The sequence below is a fragment of the Setaria italica genome, chromosome VI (assembly GCF_000263155.2).
Source record: "Setaria italica strain Yugu1 chromosome VI, Setaria_italica_v2.0, whole genome shotgun sequence".
Classification (NCBI taxonomy): Eukaryota; Viridiplantae; Streptophyta; class Magnoliopsida; order Poales; family Poaceae; genus Setaria; species Setaria italica.
In genome coordinates, this window is record NC_028455.1 from 1,486,927 (window position 1) to 1,502,903 (window position 15,977).

Consider the following 15,977-nt stretch of genomic DNA (forward strand, 5'->3'; position numbering starts at 1 on the left):
TATGCAAACATAACAATTGCTCATTAACAACAAGAGACAACACAATTGATATCTTTGGCCAATTTCTGGGGAAATCATTGGTGTCACACAATCACAATCACACTTTTGTATGGATGCTAATATCTACTCTTCTATATAGGAAACCTCGTATACTTTCTAATAAAGGAGGGACGTGCTCATATACATCATCAGTTTTAGACTTTAGTATCATCATGCTCCTTCCTGATTTGTTCAGATGAGCCCCTTGCCATCATCGTCGTCCTCAGACACGACCTCGCCGGAGGAAGCTTCATCAGGGTCGCCGCCGGCACCGGAATTGTACCACCTCGCGCAGAGCAGGTAGCAGAAGAAGTTGAGCACGCTGAGCCCGGCGAGCACCCAGTAGAAGAGGTCCAGCCTGTCCTTGTCGAGGTCGTTGTCGCCGAGCCATCCGCGGCGGCCGCCCCTCGCCGTGGCCCTGTTCACCAGCGAGACGAGGACGGAGCTGAGGAAGAAGCCGAAGGAGAAGGAGCAGTAGAAGAGCGCCATGAAGAAGGCCTGCATCGTGCCGGCGGCCGCCTGCTTGTAGAAGAACTCCATGAGCCCCACGTTGGTGAAGAGCTCCGACACGCCGAAGACGAGGAACTGCGGCACGAGCCAGAGCACCGAGAGCCTCCCGCCGCCGGAGACGGAGGCGTCCCGGCGGCGGCGCTCGACGAGCGCGGCGGCGGCCATGGAGAGCGCGACGACGCAGAGCCCCACGCCGATGCGCTGGAGCGGGGTGATCCCGGACCGGGTGCCCGTGAGCCGCCGCATGACAGGGACGAGGAGGAGCTCGTAGGTCGGGACGAGCGCCAGGAGCATGGCGTAGGGGATCGCCTGCAGCGACGCCGGCGGGATGGCGAAGGAGGAGGAGCCCGGCGCAAGCCTCGTGTCCATGATGCTGCCCTGCTGCACCGAGAAGGTCTGCAGCTGCGCCAGCACGGTGTTGAAGACGACGGTGCACGCTACGATGGGCATCACGGCGAGGAGCGTCTTCGCCTGCCGCACCTCCGCCGCCGTGCACAGCCGCCACGGGCTCTCCGGCTCCGTGTCAGGCTCCGGCGCGATCCTGATGCACGCCTTGTCCAAGAACCTGTCGCAGAGTTCCAAATTTTTTTTCCGTCAATCTCTGAACACGCTGAAAGTGTCACTGCCAACACCGACCGGCGCCTGAATGTGAATGGCTGATGAGATCATGAGAAGCTGACCTGAATTTATTGGCGTGACGGAAGTTGTCGTCGACGGGCGCCGCCGGATCGCCGGCTCCGCCATTGGCAGGATTGGAGGAGCCAGAAGGGCAGATTTGCTTCCTCTTGGTGAAGGCAGCAACGAAAACCTGACGAATTTTGCACATTTGAGCAACCATTTCAAATATTCTGAATTCTGAACAAATTTTAAATATAGTCATATATAGATAAATAAAGTAATCAAATTTAACTGATTTTCTCAAGTTCCCACCCTTGCAATCGGAGTAAAGATACTGCCCCGCGGCGGCTTGTTCCGGTAGAACACGACACCGGACACCAGGCTGATGAGCCCGGCGCCCAACGCAGCGGCGGCGAGGCCGAACCCGACGTCCATACCGTAGCGCGTCTGCGCCCACACCATCGCCGTGAGCGCGACGAGCTCGCCGGCGCAGAAGCCGAAGTAGGAGAGGTTGAAGTACGTGGAGAGCCTCTTGGCGTCCTTCTCGAACGCGCCGCCGCCGGAGAACTGGTCGGCGCCGTACGTGGTCATGTTGGGCATGACGCAGCCGCTGCCGAGCGCCACCAGGTAGAGCGCCACGAAGAAGATGGTGGCCTTGAAGCCGCGGGCCCGCTCGCAGCTGCCGACCATGGTCAGCATGTTGCACGGCGCCGACTTTAGCTGTGGTAGATGAGCTTGTACCGACAGTAATATCAAGCCCTGGTAAAAAAAAAAAGAAACATGGTATAGCATCTATGTCAATTGCTAGCTATCAAAATGGTGCAGACCATTTATAGATAATTTGCTCATTCCATTTTTATATGAGTCGTGTTTCGTTTAGTTAGGATAAGTCTCTGATGAATAATTGCTCTATTGATATTTCCATTTTGTTGATAAAAATATACTTATAAATAAGTATTTTATTTTAAAATGAAACTAACAAAATTCAACTTGGTGTCACCAAACTGGTATTAGTAGAGTAAATGTTGGTCAAAGTGTTGTCACAGTGAAACAAAATAACTCCTTTCAAAAAAAAAACTAGTTATAGTGTGCTATACTAATTTAATATTGATAAAAGTTAATTTTTTTTTATTTGGATGAACTTATATACAGTCCGAGGAAGTAGCCAGCAGCAAATATTCTCTTCACTAACTTTTGTCCATGTTGGACAAGTACTGATATGGATCGGCCAATAGTTCAGTCACAACACTACACAGCACATTTTAGGTGCTCCTCCCTGTAACTCCATAACTCTCTGTAATAGAATGTGCCGCAAAAAGGGCATGACAGCATGTGTGCTTTTTTTTTTAAAAAAAACAATCAGGAAGAGAACTGCCTAATTATCTTAACAAAGTAGGAGGAAATTAATGTGAGAAAAATAAAAATAAAAGATAAAAAAATTTCTTGCCCTGGCCTAGTAAGGCAACTTAACCTACAAGCTTTTCCCAGCAATGAAAACTTCTCAATAACACGGCAGGAGAGCTGTCCGATTATATCGATGAAAAAATACGGAGGATAAGAAATAAACTTCAGCATCTACCCGATGGACTCAATGATACAAGCTTTATTAATCTGGTCCCAGCAATTAAACCTCCTCAATAATATACCGCATGAGAGCTGTCTGATTAAATCCATCGATAAAGAGGGAGCAAAAAAAAAAAGAGATAGAAAAAAAAAGTAAGTGGCCTCATCCCCAGCGACACAATGATACGGGCCTCGGCCCCAGCAATGAAAACTCAGTGCCATCTCCCTCCCTCCCTCCCAGATGAATCGAAAGCCACCAAACACACAGGTCACAAAGCTTTTTTCCCAGTGGGCACCAGATGCATATGCATGCATGGACCAGCAGCTAACAGCGCTCGTGAATCCCAATGCTCCTGTCCGGAATCCCCACTCCGGACAGTTTGAACAGGTTGAAATTTTTTTGAACTTTGGTGCCAGCAAAGGGATCCAATGCCCCCCCCAAAATGCTGAACTCCAATTGTTTTTTGCAACTGGACAGTGTGGTGTGGAGTCCAACAGTACGCAGTTAAGGTCGCTACCATGTGATTAGAGGAGGTTCCATGCTCGTTGCATGCTGCAATCAGTGACTTTTGAGTTTTTTTTAAGAAAAATTGTAACAGGCTTTGGTCATGGTCATGCCTGGTGATGGTGACTGGCGCCCTTTCCGGCCCATTCATCTGTGAGGGTGAGACCATGACCATGACCCTACCATGTTCTTGTGTTCAGTTCATCTCCCTTGTCACGGGTCAAAAACAATGGAGGGAGGGAGGGGAAAAAAAAGAGAAAGAAAGAAAGAAAGAAAGAAAGGAACCAGCTGGCTGCATGGTCCTTGAAAGCGATCGAGCTGATGGAATAGCTGCTGTCTAGTAGCTTAGTGAAAGAGATGCTAGCTTGTAGAGGGGGATCGATCAATCAATGGCGACAGAGTTCAATCAATGCCGAACAGCTACTGGTTTGTCTATGGCTTAGTGAATGAATTGCAGAGATGAGAGATGGTTACCGCGAGCTCGACAGCGCCGAAGGCGAGGAGGGTCCAGAAGCAGCCGGCGTAGGAGTCGGAGAGGAAGCCGCCGAGCGGGGAGAGGATGAAGACGGTGCCGACGAAGTTGGTCACCACGTTGGCCGCCTCCGACAGCGGGAAGTGGAGCTCGCCGAAGACGAAGGTGATCAGGTTGCTCCCCACCGCCGCCAGCGCCATCGTCTGCGCCGCCTGGAACACTGCATGCGCAACACCCACGCCATTGTTGGACCCCTTGAGCTTTTCTTCTTCCGTGTTCTAGTACTACTAGCTAGCGCCGGGAAATCGATCAATGTGCGCGGATGAGACGGCGGCGTACGTACCTAGGACGAAGACGGCGGCGCGCATGCCGCCGTGCCGGCGCGGGCGGCAGGGGCGGCCGCGGCAGTCGACGGCGGTCGCCGGCGGGGAGCTCTCCACATCCATGGCTGATGGGTTTCTCTCTCTCTCCATCTCACTGCAAGCAGCAGTTGACTAGCAGCTATCTTGTCGGTCCAGCAGAACTGGATGGGCAAGCTGCAAGCCTGCAAGCAAAGCTTAGTGGTCAAGTCAGCAAGCTGGCACTGGCAGGGGTTACATATATAGAGACATATATAATATAGTATATAGTGTATATGCAAGAACCAAGAAGAGCCGAGGCGGCGTGCGCGCGGTTGAGTTCCTTCTCAGTTACACATTGGCCGGCCAGCCGCCGCACGGGTTCGAACGCACGTCACGTGCGCACGCAGCGTCGTCGGGTCTCCGGTAGCAGCAGAGAGTCGGGCACGCACGCCGCGGCGTGTTCGTCTTCTCCGGCGGCCTCTGCTCCCCCCCACAAATCTGAACTCTGAACGCCCAAAGAAAACACTTCCCTTTCAGGCTTTCACACCGTAATTGTTTAGTTCTGACAGCATCGGAACTTGGTGCTGACCAACTGCTGAACATAGTGTTCCCTGACAGTCCGACTTGCAGTTCTTTTTTTGTCAATGGGAAAAGCAGTTCCCAACAGGTCAACTGGTCGGAGCGATCCTTGGAGGAGGGACAGCAATGGATGCAGGCTGCGCCGGACCGAAGTACATGGCAGGGTTTGGTTGGCCTTCAGCACAGGGAGCAACAGCAAGCAGAGTTCGGGCCATGTTTAGTTACTCCCAACTCCCAACTTTGACACTATGCAAAAAGAAGATTCCCCATCACATCAAACTTGCGGTACATGCATGGAGTACTAAATGTAGATGAAATTAAAAACTAATTGCACAGTTTTGTTGTACTTTGCGAGACGAATCTTTTGAGCCTAATTAGTCAATATTTGGACAATAATTCACAAATACAAACGAAACGCTACAGTGTGCTACAGTACTGTAACAGTAATTTGGCACCTCCCAAATTCCCCAACTAAACACGGCCTCGATTTTAGTCCTGCGCGAAGTCCGAGTAATACTAATTTAAGCTATTCGCATAAGCACCTAAATGTAACTGAAAACTCATGCGTGTTTGCCTGTTTAGTCCACGTTGTAAACAGATTTTTTCATCTTAATGCAAACATTACGTAGCTCTCCTACTTATTCTAAAAAAATCACTGTGCCTCGTCGCTGTCTAAAATGATAGTTACTTAAAGACTTTAGAGAGTATGATATACTTTTTCCTAAATATCCGCTATTGAATTTTTTGTTTATTTTGTGAAAAAACATAGATTCTTAACATTGTTAGAAAATTTCTAGAACGTTCAGTAGTTTAATTACTGAACCATCAACGAAACGTACTTCAAACTAGCTTCAAATTTTTAGTGAGTAGAGTATTATTCTATTCACTCTTGTTTTGTTAGGAGCTTTCCTGAGAGTTCAGTAGCTTCTTGCTCCATGTTAATAATAGTCCTGGAGTTTATGGGCTAGCACAAAGTGGTTTAGGGTTCTATTCTTTAGTATAAAACGCAAACAAGATCGCTTAGCGAAACTCCAAGCTCCGATCCACAGCTGCTCATACGCCTCACGGATCTGTCTGTTTGGAGCTGTGGCCCTAGGGAATCAAACTCCTCTCTTTTGGCCAATTGGCGTTTTAAATAATGGTTGTTCCTATTTAAAGAAATGAAAGCGGCTAAATCCGATAAGAATCCACCAATGTGACAGCATTGTTTTAATGAACTAACTTAAGGCCATGTTTAGTTACTCCCAAATTCCCAACTTTGGCACTATGCAAAAAGAAGATTATCTATCATATCAAACTTGCGGTACATGCATGGAATACTAAATGTAGACGAAATCAAAAACTAATTGCACAGTTTTGTTGTACTTTGCGAGACGAATCTTTTAAGCCTAATTAGTCAATATTTGGACAATATTTCACAAATACAAACAAAATGCTACAGTTGCGCATTTATGGCAAAATGCCAATTTTGCCACTCCCAAATTGGGAACTAAACAAAGCCTAAGACTTTTGTAGCGTCCAAATTCAGTTATTAGTAGGGCAAGAAGGAGCATTCAATAGACTTATCAAATACAACAACTGCATTTTGGATGAGCGAGCAAGCTTTGCTCAGCAGCTCAGGGTCAGCAGGCAGCAGCCTGCCCATGGATAAGGAGCCGATCGACGCAGCATGTGATGTGGTTGACTTCTCACAGGAGTGCAAATCACATCAGCTACAAAAGTTCAGCTACCATTTAAATGTCTTTCTGGCCTTCCCTCCTCTCTTTCTGAACTCTGAAGGCCACATTGGAATTGTTCAATTTTTAGTGCATTAATTGGGATTTGTAACTGACAAACTAGAAAAAACATTGTTCTCTGACCTGCATTTCGTCAATTAAAAGATTTAGAGGGCTTGTTAAATAATACTCCCTACGTCCTCAATATCACGTTTAGGACAAGAACTAACTAGCTCGTCCTAAATGCCTTATATTTAAGGACTGAGGTAGTAATAATTATTATTTTAAATGGGGTTTGCTTGGATAAAATAATTGTTTCTCTGTGTATTGGTCAAAAAAGATACACACATCTTGGGCATTTTAACATTTACAAATGAAGAATTCCCCCGGCAAAAAAAAAAGAGAGCAAAAATTTCTTGCAATATTAACGACGACGTATGAACGTTGATCATGGTTTCGCGAAGGGCTCCGGTTGCACATGTTCAGACGCTTAATAAAAAAAAATTCACTTTCATACTGGAATTTTTTAATTCTGAGAGCATTGGGATTTTGTACTGATAATTGGTCAATAGAGGTCCCTGACAGTCTGACATGCATTTTGTAATCGGAACTGACAGTCTCTCTCTATGCTCCCTCCATTCTTAAATATACAACGCTATTAATTTTTTTTCATTCGTTTGACTATTCATCTTTTCTAAAAAAGTTTTTCAAATAGATAAACATACAAGTTAAATCTAAAGTACATTTGATAATAAACATAATGATACACATTTTACTTTAGTTAACTAAGTTATTCAATAGATATTGGTGGTTAAAGTTAAAGTAAAAAGTCAATAGCATCATATATTTAAGAACTGAGGGAGTATATATGTATATGTTGATTGGTATACTTTTGGTGCATAGTTAATTACACGTTCTTGCATTTCCCAACAAAAAGGAATATCTCTGTGCTCCTTGTTTTCTAAATTTGAATATCTTCTACAACAGGTTAGCTTCCACGAGCTAAAATGGTCTGACGTGGGCCAACCAAAACAGCAAAAGTGACTCATGGGCACAATCTGGCATGCCAGTATGGCTCAAGCAAAAGCAGCCTATTTGCAATTGATGAAGGACCAATGCAGACAAGATCTAGCTGGAGCAGGACCTTAGTGCAATCGCCAATATAGTCGTCTGATCTTTTATTATCTTCATACACCTGAAATATATGATTTTTCTTCATAGGTCAAATGACCTCTTCATTAAAATTTTTAAACATTGGACTAGGTTGGGAACTTTTTAAGTGCAATCGCCAATATGGTCGTCTGATCTTTTTATTATCTTCCTACACCTGAAATATATAATTTTTCTTCATAGGTCAAATGACCTCTTCATTAAAATTTTTAAACATTGGACTAGATTGGGCACTTTTTAGGAGGCTTGGCGCTTAACCATATTTTCACCTAGGTTTGGCCTTTTGAGAGCTTTTAGGTTATACACCGGAGGCTTGATTATGTTGGGTGCAATGTTCTGGAACAGGCCCTTTAAAATTTCTTTTTTTAGAAAAAAAAGATTATGGTTTCTACATAGTTAAGGTAAAATAAACTGCATTATCAGGAAAATAACACATGCTACTCTGCAGGCGAGTCCAGGAATCCTGAGTTGAAGACGGCGAGCACATAGTGATTGGAGTTTTCTTGCTTCCAAAGAAAGTCTATTGGTGGTGGCAACGGGTCTGAGATCTCGCAGTACGAGGTGAGCCTAGGAAGATGCCGATCGAGGGGCCGGGTCCGGGTGCCCTCCTGGTCCCGGTGTCTCCTGGAAGACGGAGCCAGGCAGTGGTCCTCTCTCTCTCTCTGTCATGTCAAGATCGTACAAACCATCCTCCCAGGACGTCAGTCATTGCGTCTGCAATCATCGACCACGTCTACGGACGCTAGCTTTGATCTTGTGTACACGTATGCCCCGACGAGGACAAACAGTAAATTGCCATCGACCAATAAGAATTAGTGTGTTGAAGGTGCAGCGTCGGCAGATGGCGTCTTGATGGAGGCGTCCACGGTAGGAGAGGTTGCCGACGTGGATGTGGTGGCGCAGCACGTCGTAGTGGAACTCACCGCCGTTTTTGTAGTCGCGCATGGGGAAGAGGGCGTTGGCGACGTTGTTGTTGTAGATGTGGCCGTGCTGAGGATGTTCAGCCCAAAGGAGGAGCTGGCGGTCGTCATGCTGTTGACAACCCCGTTTTTATCGATGCAGAGTGCTAAAAACTAGTCCTGCGGGAGGTATGACGGCCCCTCGAGCTTTGGCTTAAGAAGAAAGACCTTCTCACGCAGGCCTAGAAAACTCCCGAACCCCTACCCCACCCTTACATGGCGGCACCTACGCCCGCGTGAGCCTAGGCCGGGCCTTGCAGCATGCTTTGGTGTGGGATAGACGAGGAGGTTTTTTTTAACCCCAGCCTGAAATTCGCTCCCACGGGGAGTCGAACCCAGGAACTGAGGAGTGCCACTCGGTTCCACTAACCAACTCGGCTAGGGAACCCGTTTTTGTCGATGCAGAGTGATGGTGTCGTGGTCCTTGCCGATGGAGCGTTGGTGGGCAGCTCCTCTAGATCAGACGCCTTTTCTGATGAAGTGATGCAACAAGCCGTAGTAGATGCGTTTGGCTTGATAGCCAATGTTGGTGTAGCTGATGCTGGCGATGACGTTGATCGATGTAGGTGTAGCAGATGAGATCACAGCTGTTGATGTAGGTGTCGTCGAGGGAGAAGATGTTGATGATGTGGTTGTAGATGCGGCTGTAGTGGATGCCTCTTGTTTCTTCTCATGTTGATAATCATGAAGAATAGTTCATCCACTTCTCTCTTGATCCGATCCCACTTATTAGGATCTTGAGATACATATGCATCCACTTCTCTCTTGATCCGATCCCACTTATTAGGATCTTGAGATACATATGCAGATCCCACTTATTAGAATCTTGAGATATATATGCAATTATTTTAAGGCTGACCTGGGTGTCGGATGCGGAGGTTGATGATGCAGCATGTCGATTCTCCGTGTCGATGATGGTGTTGCCCTTCTTGTCTGCAGCCACGCGGGTACTGTTCCTAAGATGAACAGTACAGCGGCTACTGTTCACGCCATGAACAGTAGCACCGCAACTGTTTGCGTGGTGAACTGCGTGCTGGCTGCTTCGTTGCAGATCCCATGAATAGGTGAAGCTTATGGTGATCGGTAGCCTGATCATTGAATAACAGATATTATGGTTTTAGCTAACCCCTTGGATCTAAGGGCATAGAGAGTGGGAGGGAGGTGGTGTACCTGTTCCTCGAGAGGATTGATGATTCCAAACTCTTGGATATGCTAAAAAGCAAAAGGTGGTGTGCCTTTTGTGCTAAGTTCACTGGGGAGCTTTGTTACGAGGGCAGCTGCTAATAAGCAAAAGGGAAAAATGATGATAAAACAGGAGGGATCCTTAATTTGACCACAGCGAGGGGGTCCCACTATCAGAAGTTAGGTGGTGTGCCTTCAGTAATCATTTAAGCCAATATGGAGATCATACTCTGTTTCTCATGGTAAAGATAGCAGAACGATTGATAAACATCTATTCAGTAATACATCACTGAAAATCCCTGGACATCGAAACAAATTTGAACTATTAGTAGACACTTAATATCTAACATGGTCTCCAACTCCAGCTATACCATTCATTGTTTGCAGTAGCCAGGCAGATTATACCATGCAGTTCAGTGGTATTAACTCTCCAAGTACCGAATCACTGAGTTACTGGGATGACTGAATAACTGAATACTGCACAAACTTTACGTTTGTTTCTTAAGACATAAGATAGGCTGTGCATGACAATAAGACTGAGTTATGGTGTTCATTCTAATCTGCCAGGTAGAGTAGGTTTTGACCCCAAGACATATAACGTTTACAAATTATCAACTACAGTTTATTGTTATGTTCTCAAGTTCATAAATACTAAGATTTGTTTTTTACTCTTTCACATTGTTCAGTACAGGGGAATGCTCCACTGTTCCACATTTTGACACATGAATTTTCAGTTCTATGAAAAATATTGAACACTTATTCCATTATCTGTCCAATGAACTAAAAGATGGTACGTATTTGTTAGCACCTTTGGAGGTAACACAGGGTAGCATTTACTTGTCAATGTTTGAAGCTTCATGGGTAAAGTTTACACCACATCCGTGAACTCAGTAGTGTGAGGAGTGCTTAAGTTCTGCTAGCTTGAGATGGCCAAATCAGCTGTTGAAGCCCTTCTTATTTCTGTAAAACAAATGGAAAGACTTGCCACTCGTTAACTGGGCTAAAATCAATAAACTAGGTATGGACTTTGGGTTACACACTACTAGAAAAATGACCTTTCATCCCTAGTCTTAGTACCGGTTATTTTTGGACCAGCACTAAAGGTAGCATTAGTACCGGATCCAAATTTAGGATACGGCCTCCCCACCATCCGCCCGGCCGCAGATTTTTTTATTTCCACGACCTTATCTCCTCCCAGTGTCTCCTTCCCCCTCACCCTTCTCCCGGTCCTTAGCGCCTGAGCTCCTTCCTCCCAGCACCTCCTTCCCCTTCACCTTCCTCCCGGTCCTTAGCGCCTGAGCTCCTTCCCCAGCGCCTCTCCCTCCCTCTCCCTTCCTCTCTCAGCCCGCCTCCCTCTCCCTTCCTCCCTCAGCCCGCCCGCCTCCCTCTCCCTCTCCCTCAGGTGGTGGCGGCGCGGATAGGCGTGCGGCGGCGGCAGGATGGCGGAGGAGGCGGTAGAGGAGGGCGTGGTGGTGGGGCCAGCGGTGGGGGCTGGTGGAGGGGTGGAAGAAGAGGAGGGGCAGCGGGCCGGGGGTGGAGGAGGAGGGGCTGCCAGCGGGGCTGGGTGGCAGGGCTAGCGGCGGGGTGGGGGGATTTTCTTTTTTCTTTTTAATTTTTTAACTCCTCTAGTACTGATAATCTCACCCGATACTAGAAAGATCCCCTCTGGTACCGATTGCTTAGTACCAGTTATGGAACCGGTACTAGAGAGAGGTTTCTAACCGGTACAAGAGGGGTTTCTAACTGGTACAAGAGGTGGTTTTTCTAGTAGTGAGGATTTATCTAGATCGAAACACACATATGTGTTAAGCTCAATATTTTTCGGTCACAGAAGTACAAATCCCCAAAATTAGTCTATTCCACGATTCAAGCTCGAGAAGGATGCATAAGCAGCAGAAGATTTATCATAGAAATTTGGAAAAAAATACTCATTGCTTAAAAAATTAAGGATATGCGTAAAGGGCTGAATTCTCTAACCTTCTTGATAGCCTGGGAAGTCTGGAAGCACAGGAATTCTTGTTTACTTGAAAATGCGCTAGGCCAAGCATTTCGGAACTGCTTCAGACAACAATTGATGAAAATTGTAGTTTGTGGGGAATGTCTGGAACTTCTAAACTCCAGGAGTTCCTTGTCAGATTGCTGCCCTTGCTGTTTAGGTTGGGGCATTTTTTATGTCGTGCATATAAAGTTTCTGTGGCGCGCATGTAATCTAATTCTTGTGGTGTGTATATTGTGTTCTGTACATGGATTAGGCCTTGTCCGGTGTCACTGTACGTTTTCCTCTATCTTAATGAAAAATGTACGTTTGAGAAAAAAAATTCTATTAAGTGTTTAATTTCATTAGATAGTTTTCATGGCACTAATATTCTTAAAAAATTAGCAAGTTTGCAATATAAGCCTCTCCATGCAAGATTGTAAGTAACGGTGTAATACGTTGTGCTAGCACTGCTGGGGAATCCAACCACGTTTAGTACCGGTTGGGAATCCCCTTTAGTACCGGTTTCGCAACCGGTACTGCTAGTTCGATACTAAAGGGGGCCTTTAGTACCGGTTGAAATAAAGGGGGCCTTTAGTACCAGAGGGCCTTTAGTACTAAGGGGGCTTTTAGTACTGGTAGTTCGGTACTAAGGGCTATTAAAAAATTAAAAAATGAAATCCCCCCGGCCTTGCTCCTCCTCCCCTCCCGCCGGACCCTGCCGAACCCCGCCGCCCTCCACCTGCCTCCGCCTGACCCCTCCACCCGTCAGCCGCCCGGCCCCACCGCCCTCCTCCGCCGCCCGGCCCCCTCTGCCTCCACCTCCGCCTGACCCCCGCCTCCGCCGGCTCCCACCCACCCACCCGTCGTCGCCGCCGCCGCGAGCTCGAGAGGCAGAGGAGAGCTCAAGAGTGTGAGAGTGAGAGAGAAGATTGAGAGAGATAGAGAAGAGACGAACGGGAGAGAGAGGAAGTGTGAGGATAAGAAGACTCACGGGAGAGGGAGAGAGAGGAACTGTGAGGATAAGAAGACTCACGGGAGAGACATAAGAAGCTGCTGGAGTCTAAGAGAGAGAGGAGGGGGGTGCCGGCGGATGGGAGGGCTCCACCCAGTACTAAAGGGTATCACGAAGGCCATCTCGGGACCTATCCATTAGGTCTGGTACTAATACTCTTATTAGTACCGGGCTAAAATGCAACCGGTACTGAGGCCGTGGACGAAAGGTTCATTCCCATCTCCTTGATTGTATTTAATTGGGAATTATTTTCTAAAATAAGAATCATAACATATGAAAATAACAAAAAAAAACATACAAGAACTATGTGCTCATAAGCGGAGGGTGAAATGATTTATGGAGATTTACATTCCAGGTCTGATAGAAAAAAACATTTGACTTCATGTAGCATCACATATATTGCTAAGACACTATGTTCCAACAAGGTAAAGCGAACTGAATTGTTGTTGTTCTCATGGACAGTTCATTACACCAGGTGTGAGACCATTACAATATGACACTGACACATATTGATATCACTATTGGTACACTGACGAAAGGATAAGACGCTTGCCTAACTTCTGCGAAGACGACTTGTTTTCTCCAGAACCTCAACTAAGACAGAAGGGCAGGTTCTTTTGAGACTTGCGTAACCTTGGGTTGCCAGCACAGCATCCATCTCATTCGGCGAGGTGATAAACTCAATGCAAACCTTCTTAAGCCTCTCGCAATCATGCTGATCTGCTAAAGCCAGTGTTGTTACGACAGTCTCTGCGTCAAGATTCTTGGCAAGGATGTTTTGGCAAATCATCTTCAACCTGTCGAGGGCATATCTACAAGAAGCCACCAGTAAATGACGGATCATCTCACTGCAATCGCCTCCCTTGAGATCATCCATACGCGGCAATGAATCTGTATACACGAAATGCAGCATTGCCCTGAACACTGCAGGCTGCATATCTTGGATGGTTACACAGCTTGTCCTTGTCTCGCTCATCGGGCCGTAGAGCTCAGCCTTGAAGACAGGTGACCGTGCTGCGAGCACAATCTTGTGCGCTGTGACGGTCTCCCCTCCAACACTGAATGTGACATCTGCTCCCACCTTGTCCTCTAACAGGGTGCCAAAATGCTTGGTGATATCGGACGGTGGCACTTCAATTTCAGAGTCCTCCTTGATCTCAGATAACTGTGATCCTTTGACGACCATGAGGGTGCACTTCATCTTCAGGCAATCGCCAACTAAGAATCCTGATGCTTTCAACTCCGCCTCACTCTTCAACCTGAACGGTGCAAAGCGGCTGCTGTCACTGGAGTTAAACGTCCTTGGGTGTCTCATTCTCCACCCACAGCCCAGCAACCCGGAAGGCTGTTTCAGCAATCCGACGCCACACTGCGCACGAGCCTCGGCTCCATTGCTCACAAGCTCAAGAATTATCCAAGGGGAACTTCCGGAAGCCTCATCGCCTCCGTCGGGGTAGAAGCTGAGGGCCCAGTCAAAGCCGCCGACAGTAAAAGTACCAGACCGGACCAAGTGACCGGCGCTGAATCCCTTCTCAAGACTGTACCCGACGATTTCAAAGACATGGGTACCCTTCTCCACCGTCGCGGTGGACCGCGATGCCGTCTCCGTGGATTTGGTCGTCGTCATCCCTTCAGCCAAGATCCGTAAGAACGTGTCGTGGGGAAAGCGATCAGATGACATGTAAACAGGGGTTTCGCTCAGGAGGAGTGTGGACTGCCGAACCTTAGAAGGGAACCACTGAAGGTGATTAGGAGCGGCAGCTGAAAGAGGAATGTCGATTTACTTCTCCTGATCTGGAATATATTAGAAAGGAGAGGAAAGATTGGGAGCCAGAAAAGGAAAAAAAAAACACAGAGGTAACAAATCGATCCACTCTGGCGACCTCTTACCCCCTAGTGAGCACTTCTCCAACAAAGAATCCGCCGAGCTGGATAGGTTTAGGTTGGGTTAGGGTTTCAGGGTTTCCGATTGCATAGGAGATCAGTGGATGTCGGGTCTAAAGGGATGGCCAGTGATGCAGCCAAACTGGCGGTGGTTGTGGGATGTGGGCGAGATGGCGAGGCGGCGGCAGTAGTGGAGGAAGCTGGTTGGGGAGGGTCGGGGATTCGTTTCAATTGGTGGTGGTCGTCTTGTGGCGGATGCAGCAATGGTGGCACTGCTGGATCTGGAGGGGTGGGGGGGGATCTCGGATTCGAAGGGTCTGGAGTAGGGAAGGAGAGGATGGTGGAGGGGGAGCAAAGAGGCGGTCCTCGCAAGCGTCAGAGATGATACCAGTGAGGCGTTTGCTGGTAGCGGGAAGGGGTATTTAGAGGAAAGCGATGGGGGGAGACGGAGGAAGACAAGAGGGCTGCGGTTTTTCTTTATTTAGTGTGGCTAGACGATAGATAACGCGGCATGGGGGATATGGGCTCTTAACACATCCTTATCGGGAGATACCACTTCCTACATCCACCTCCTTTTGTTTGGGTCACATCAAGATCTGGGGAGAGACTCTATGTACGATAGGTAGGTGTTTTGCTCCGCTAGATATAGAAAGGAAACAAAGAAAAAATATGACATGGGCCATCAAGCTCGTGCCATGAGCTATTATACTTGAATTGGGCGCATGTCCCAGCATAAAGAAAGATTACCACTTTATGCACCAATCTACATATCACAACCTCTACCTAGATGATACACTAAGTCCCTCATCTGGCATCTTCTTACTTGAGGGTTTTATCTTTTTATCTGAGATCAGTTTTGTAGCAGTGAATGTTTTGGGCAGGTTTTTGGGATTAACACATTTTGTTGTAAGCATGTAAATGTATTGTATCAAGATTCTGAGTACATCTATTGTGATGGGGCATATAAATTGGAATTCCAAGCAAATATCCCTGAGGAATTTTAAATCTGCAGTCATTATGATCAACGTCTGTGAGAACCAAATTTGATAGATACAACATATACTACCAACCAACAAATGCACCTAATTAAAGAATAATATATAGTAGCCAATAAATGCATATCAGTCAAGAAAATATATATCTGAAAAAAGATATCAGTAGTACAGATGAATGAATCCGGCGATCAAAATAAAATATCTGCATACATGTGTGACTGGCAGGCACGATTGTATGGGTAGCTCAAGGTGTCCGGCTTTCGAGTTTCTTATCTTACGCCACATAGTGTATCTACTTACATACTTATATCATATTAATGTAAACAATCTTTGAAGTGTGCAAATAAGATCTAACAGATTATTACAACACTCATGATAAGAGAGAATCTTGTAGAATAAGTGTGTAAATAGATATATTATTGTATATATATTCCGAATGTGACACCGGCATATAA

General features: G+C 46.7%; 2 protein-coding genes across 3 annotated transcripts; both read right to left on the reverse strand.

Moving 5' to 3' along the window:
• On the reverse strand, positions 1 to 4,645 carry LOC101763560 (protein NRT1/ PTR FAMILY 4.3). Of its 2 annotated transcripts, XM_012846669.3 has the most exons (6): positions 4,352 to 4,645; positions 4,051 to 4,251; positions 3,710 to 3,927; positions 1,480 to 1,926; positions 1,230 to 1,357; positions 232 to 1,114 (listed from the first exon to the last, which is right to left on the reverse strand). In XM_012846669.3, exons 2-6 carry the CDS (start codon positions 4,178 to 4,180, stop codon positions 232 to 234), a joined length of 1,806 nt encoding a protein of 601 aa, XP_012702123.1. In that variant the 5' UTR covers positions 4,181 to 4,251; positions 4,352 to 4,645. The 2 variants fall into 2 exon arrangements, with proteins under 2 accessions (XP_004972535.1, XP_012702123.1); XM_004972478.3 differs by having other exon boundaries at positions 1 to 1,114; positions 4,051 to 4,639.
• Positions 4,646 to 13,196: 8,551 nt separating this feature from the next.
• LOC101765072 (BTB/POZ and MATH domain-containing protein 1) lies at positions 13,197 to 14,270 on the reverse strand. Its single transcript, XM_012846736.1, has one exon. It carries the CDS (start codon positions 14,268 to 14,270, stop codon positions 13,197 to 13,199), a length of 1,074 nt encoding a protein of 357 aa, XP_012702190.1.
• Positions 14,271 to 15,977: the final 1,707 nt, after the last annotated feature.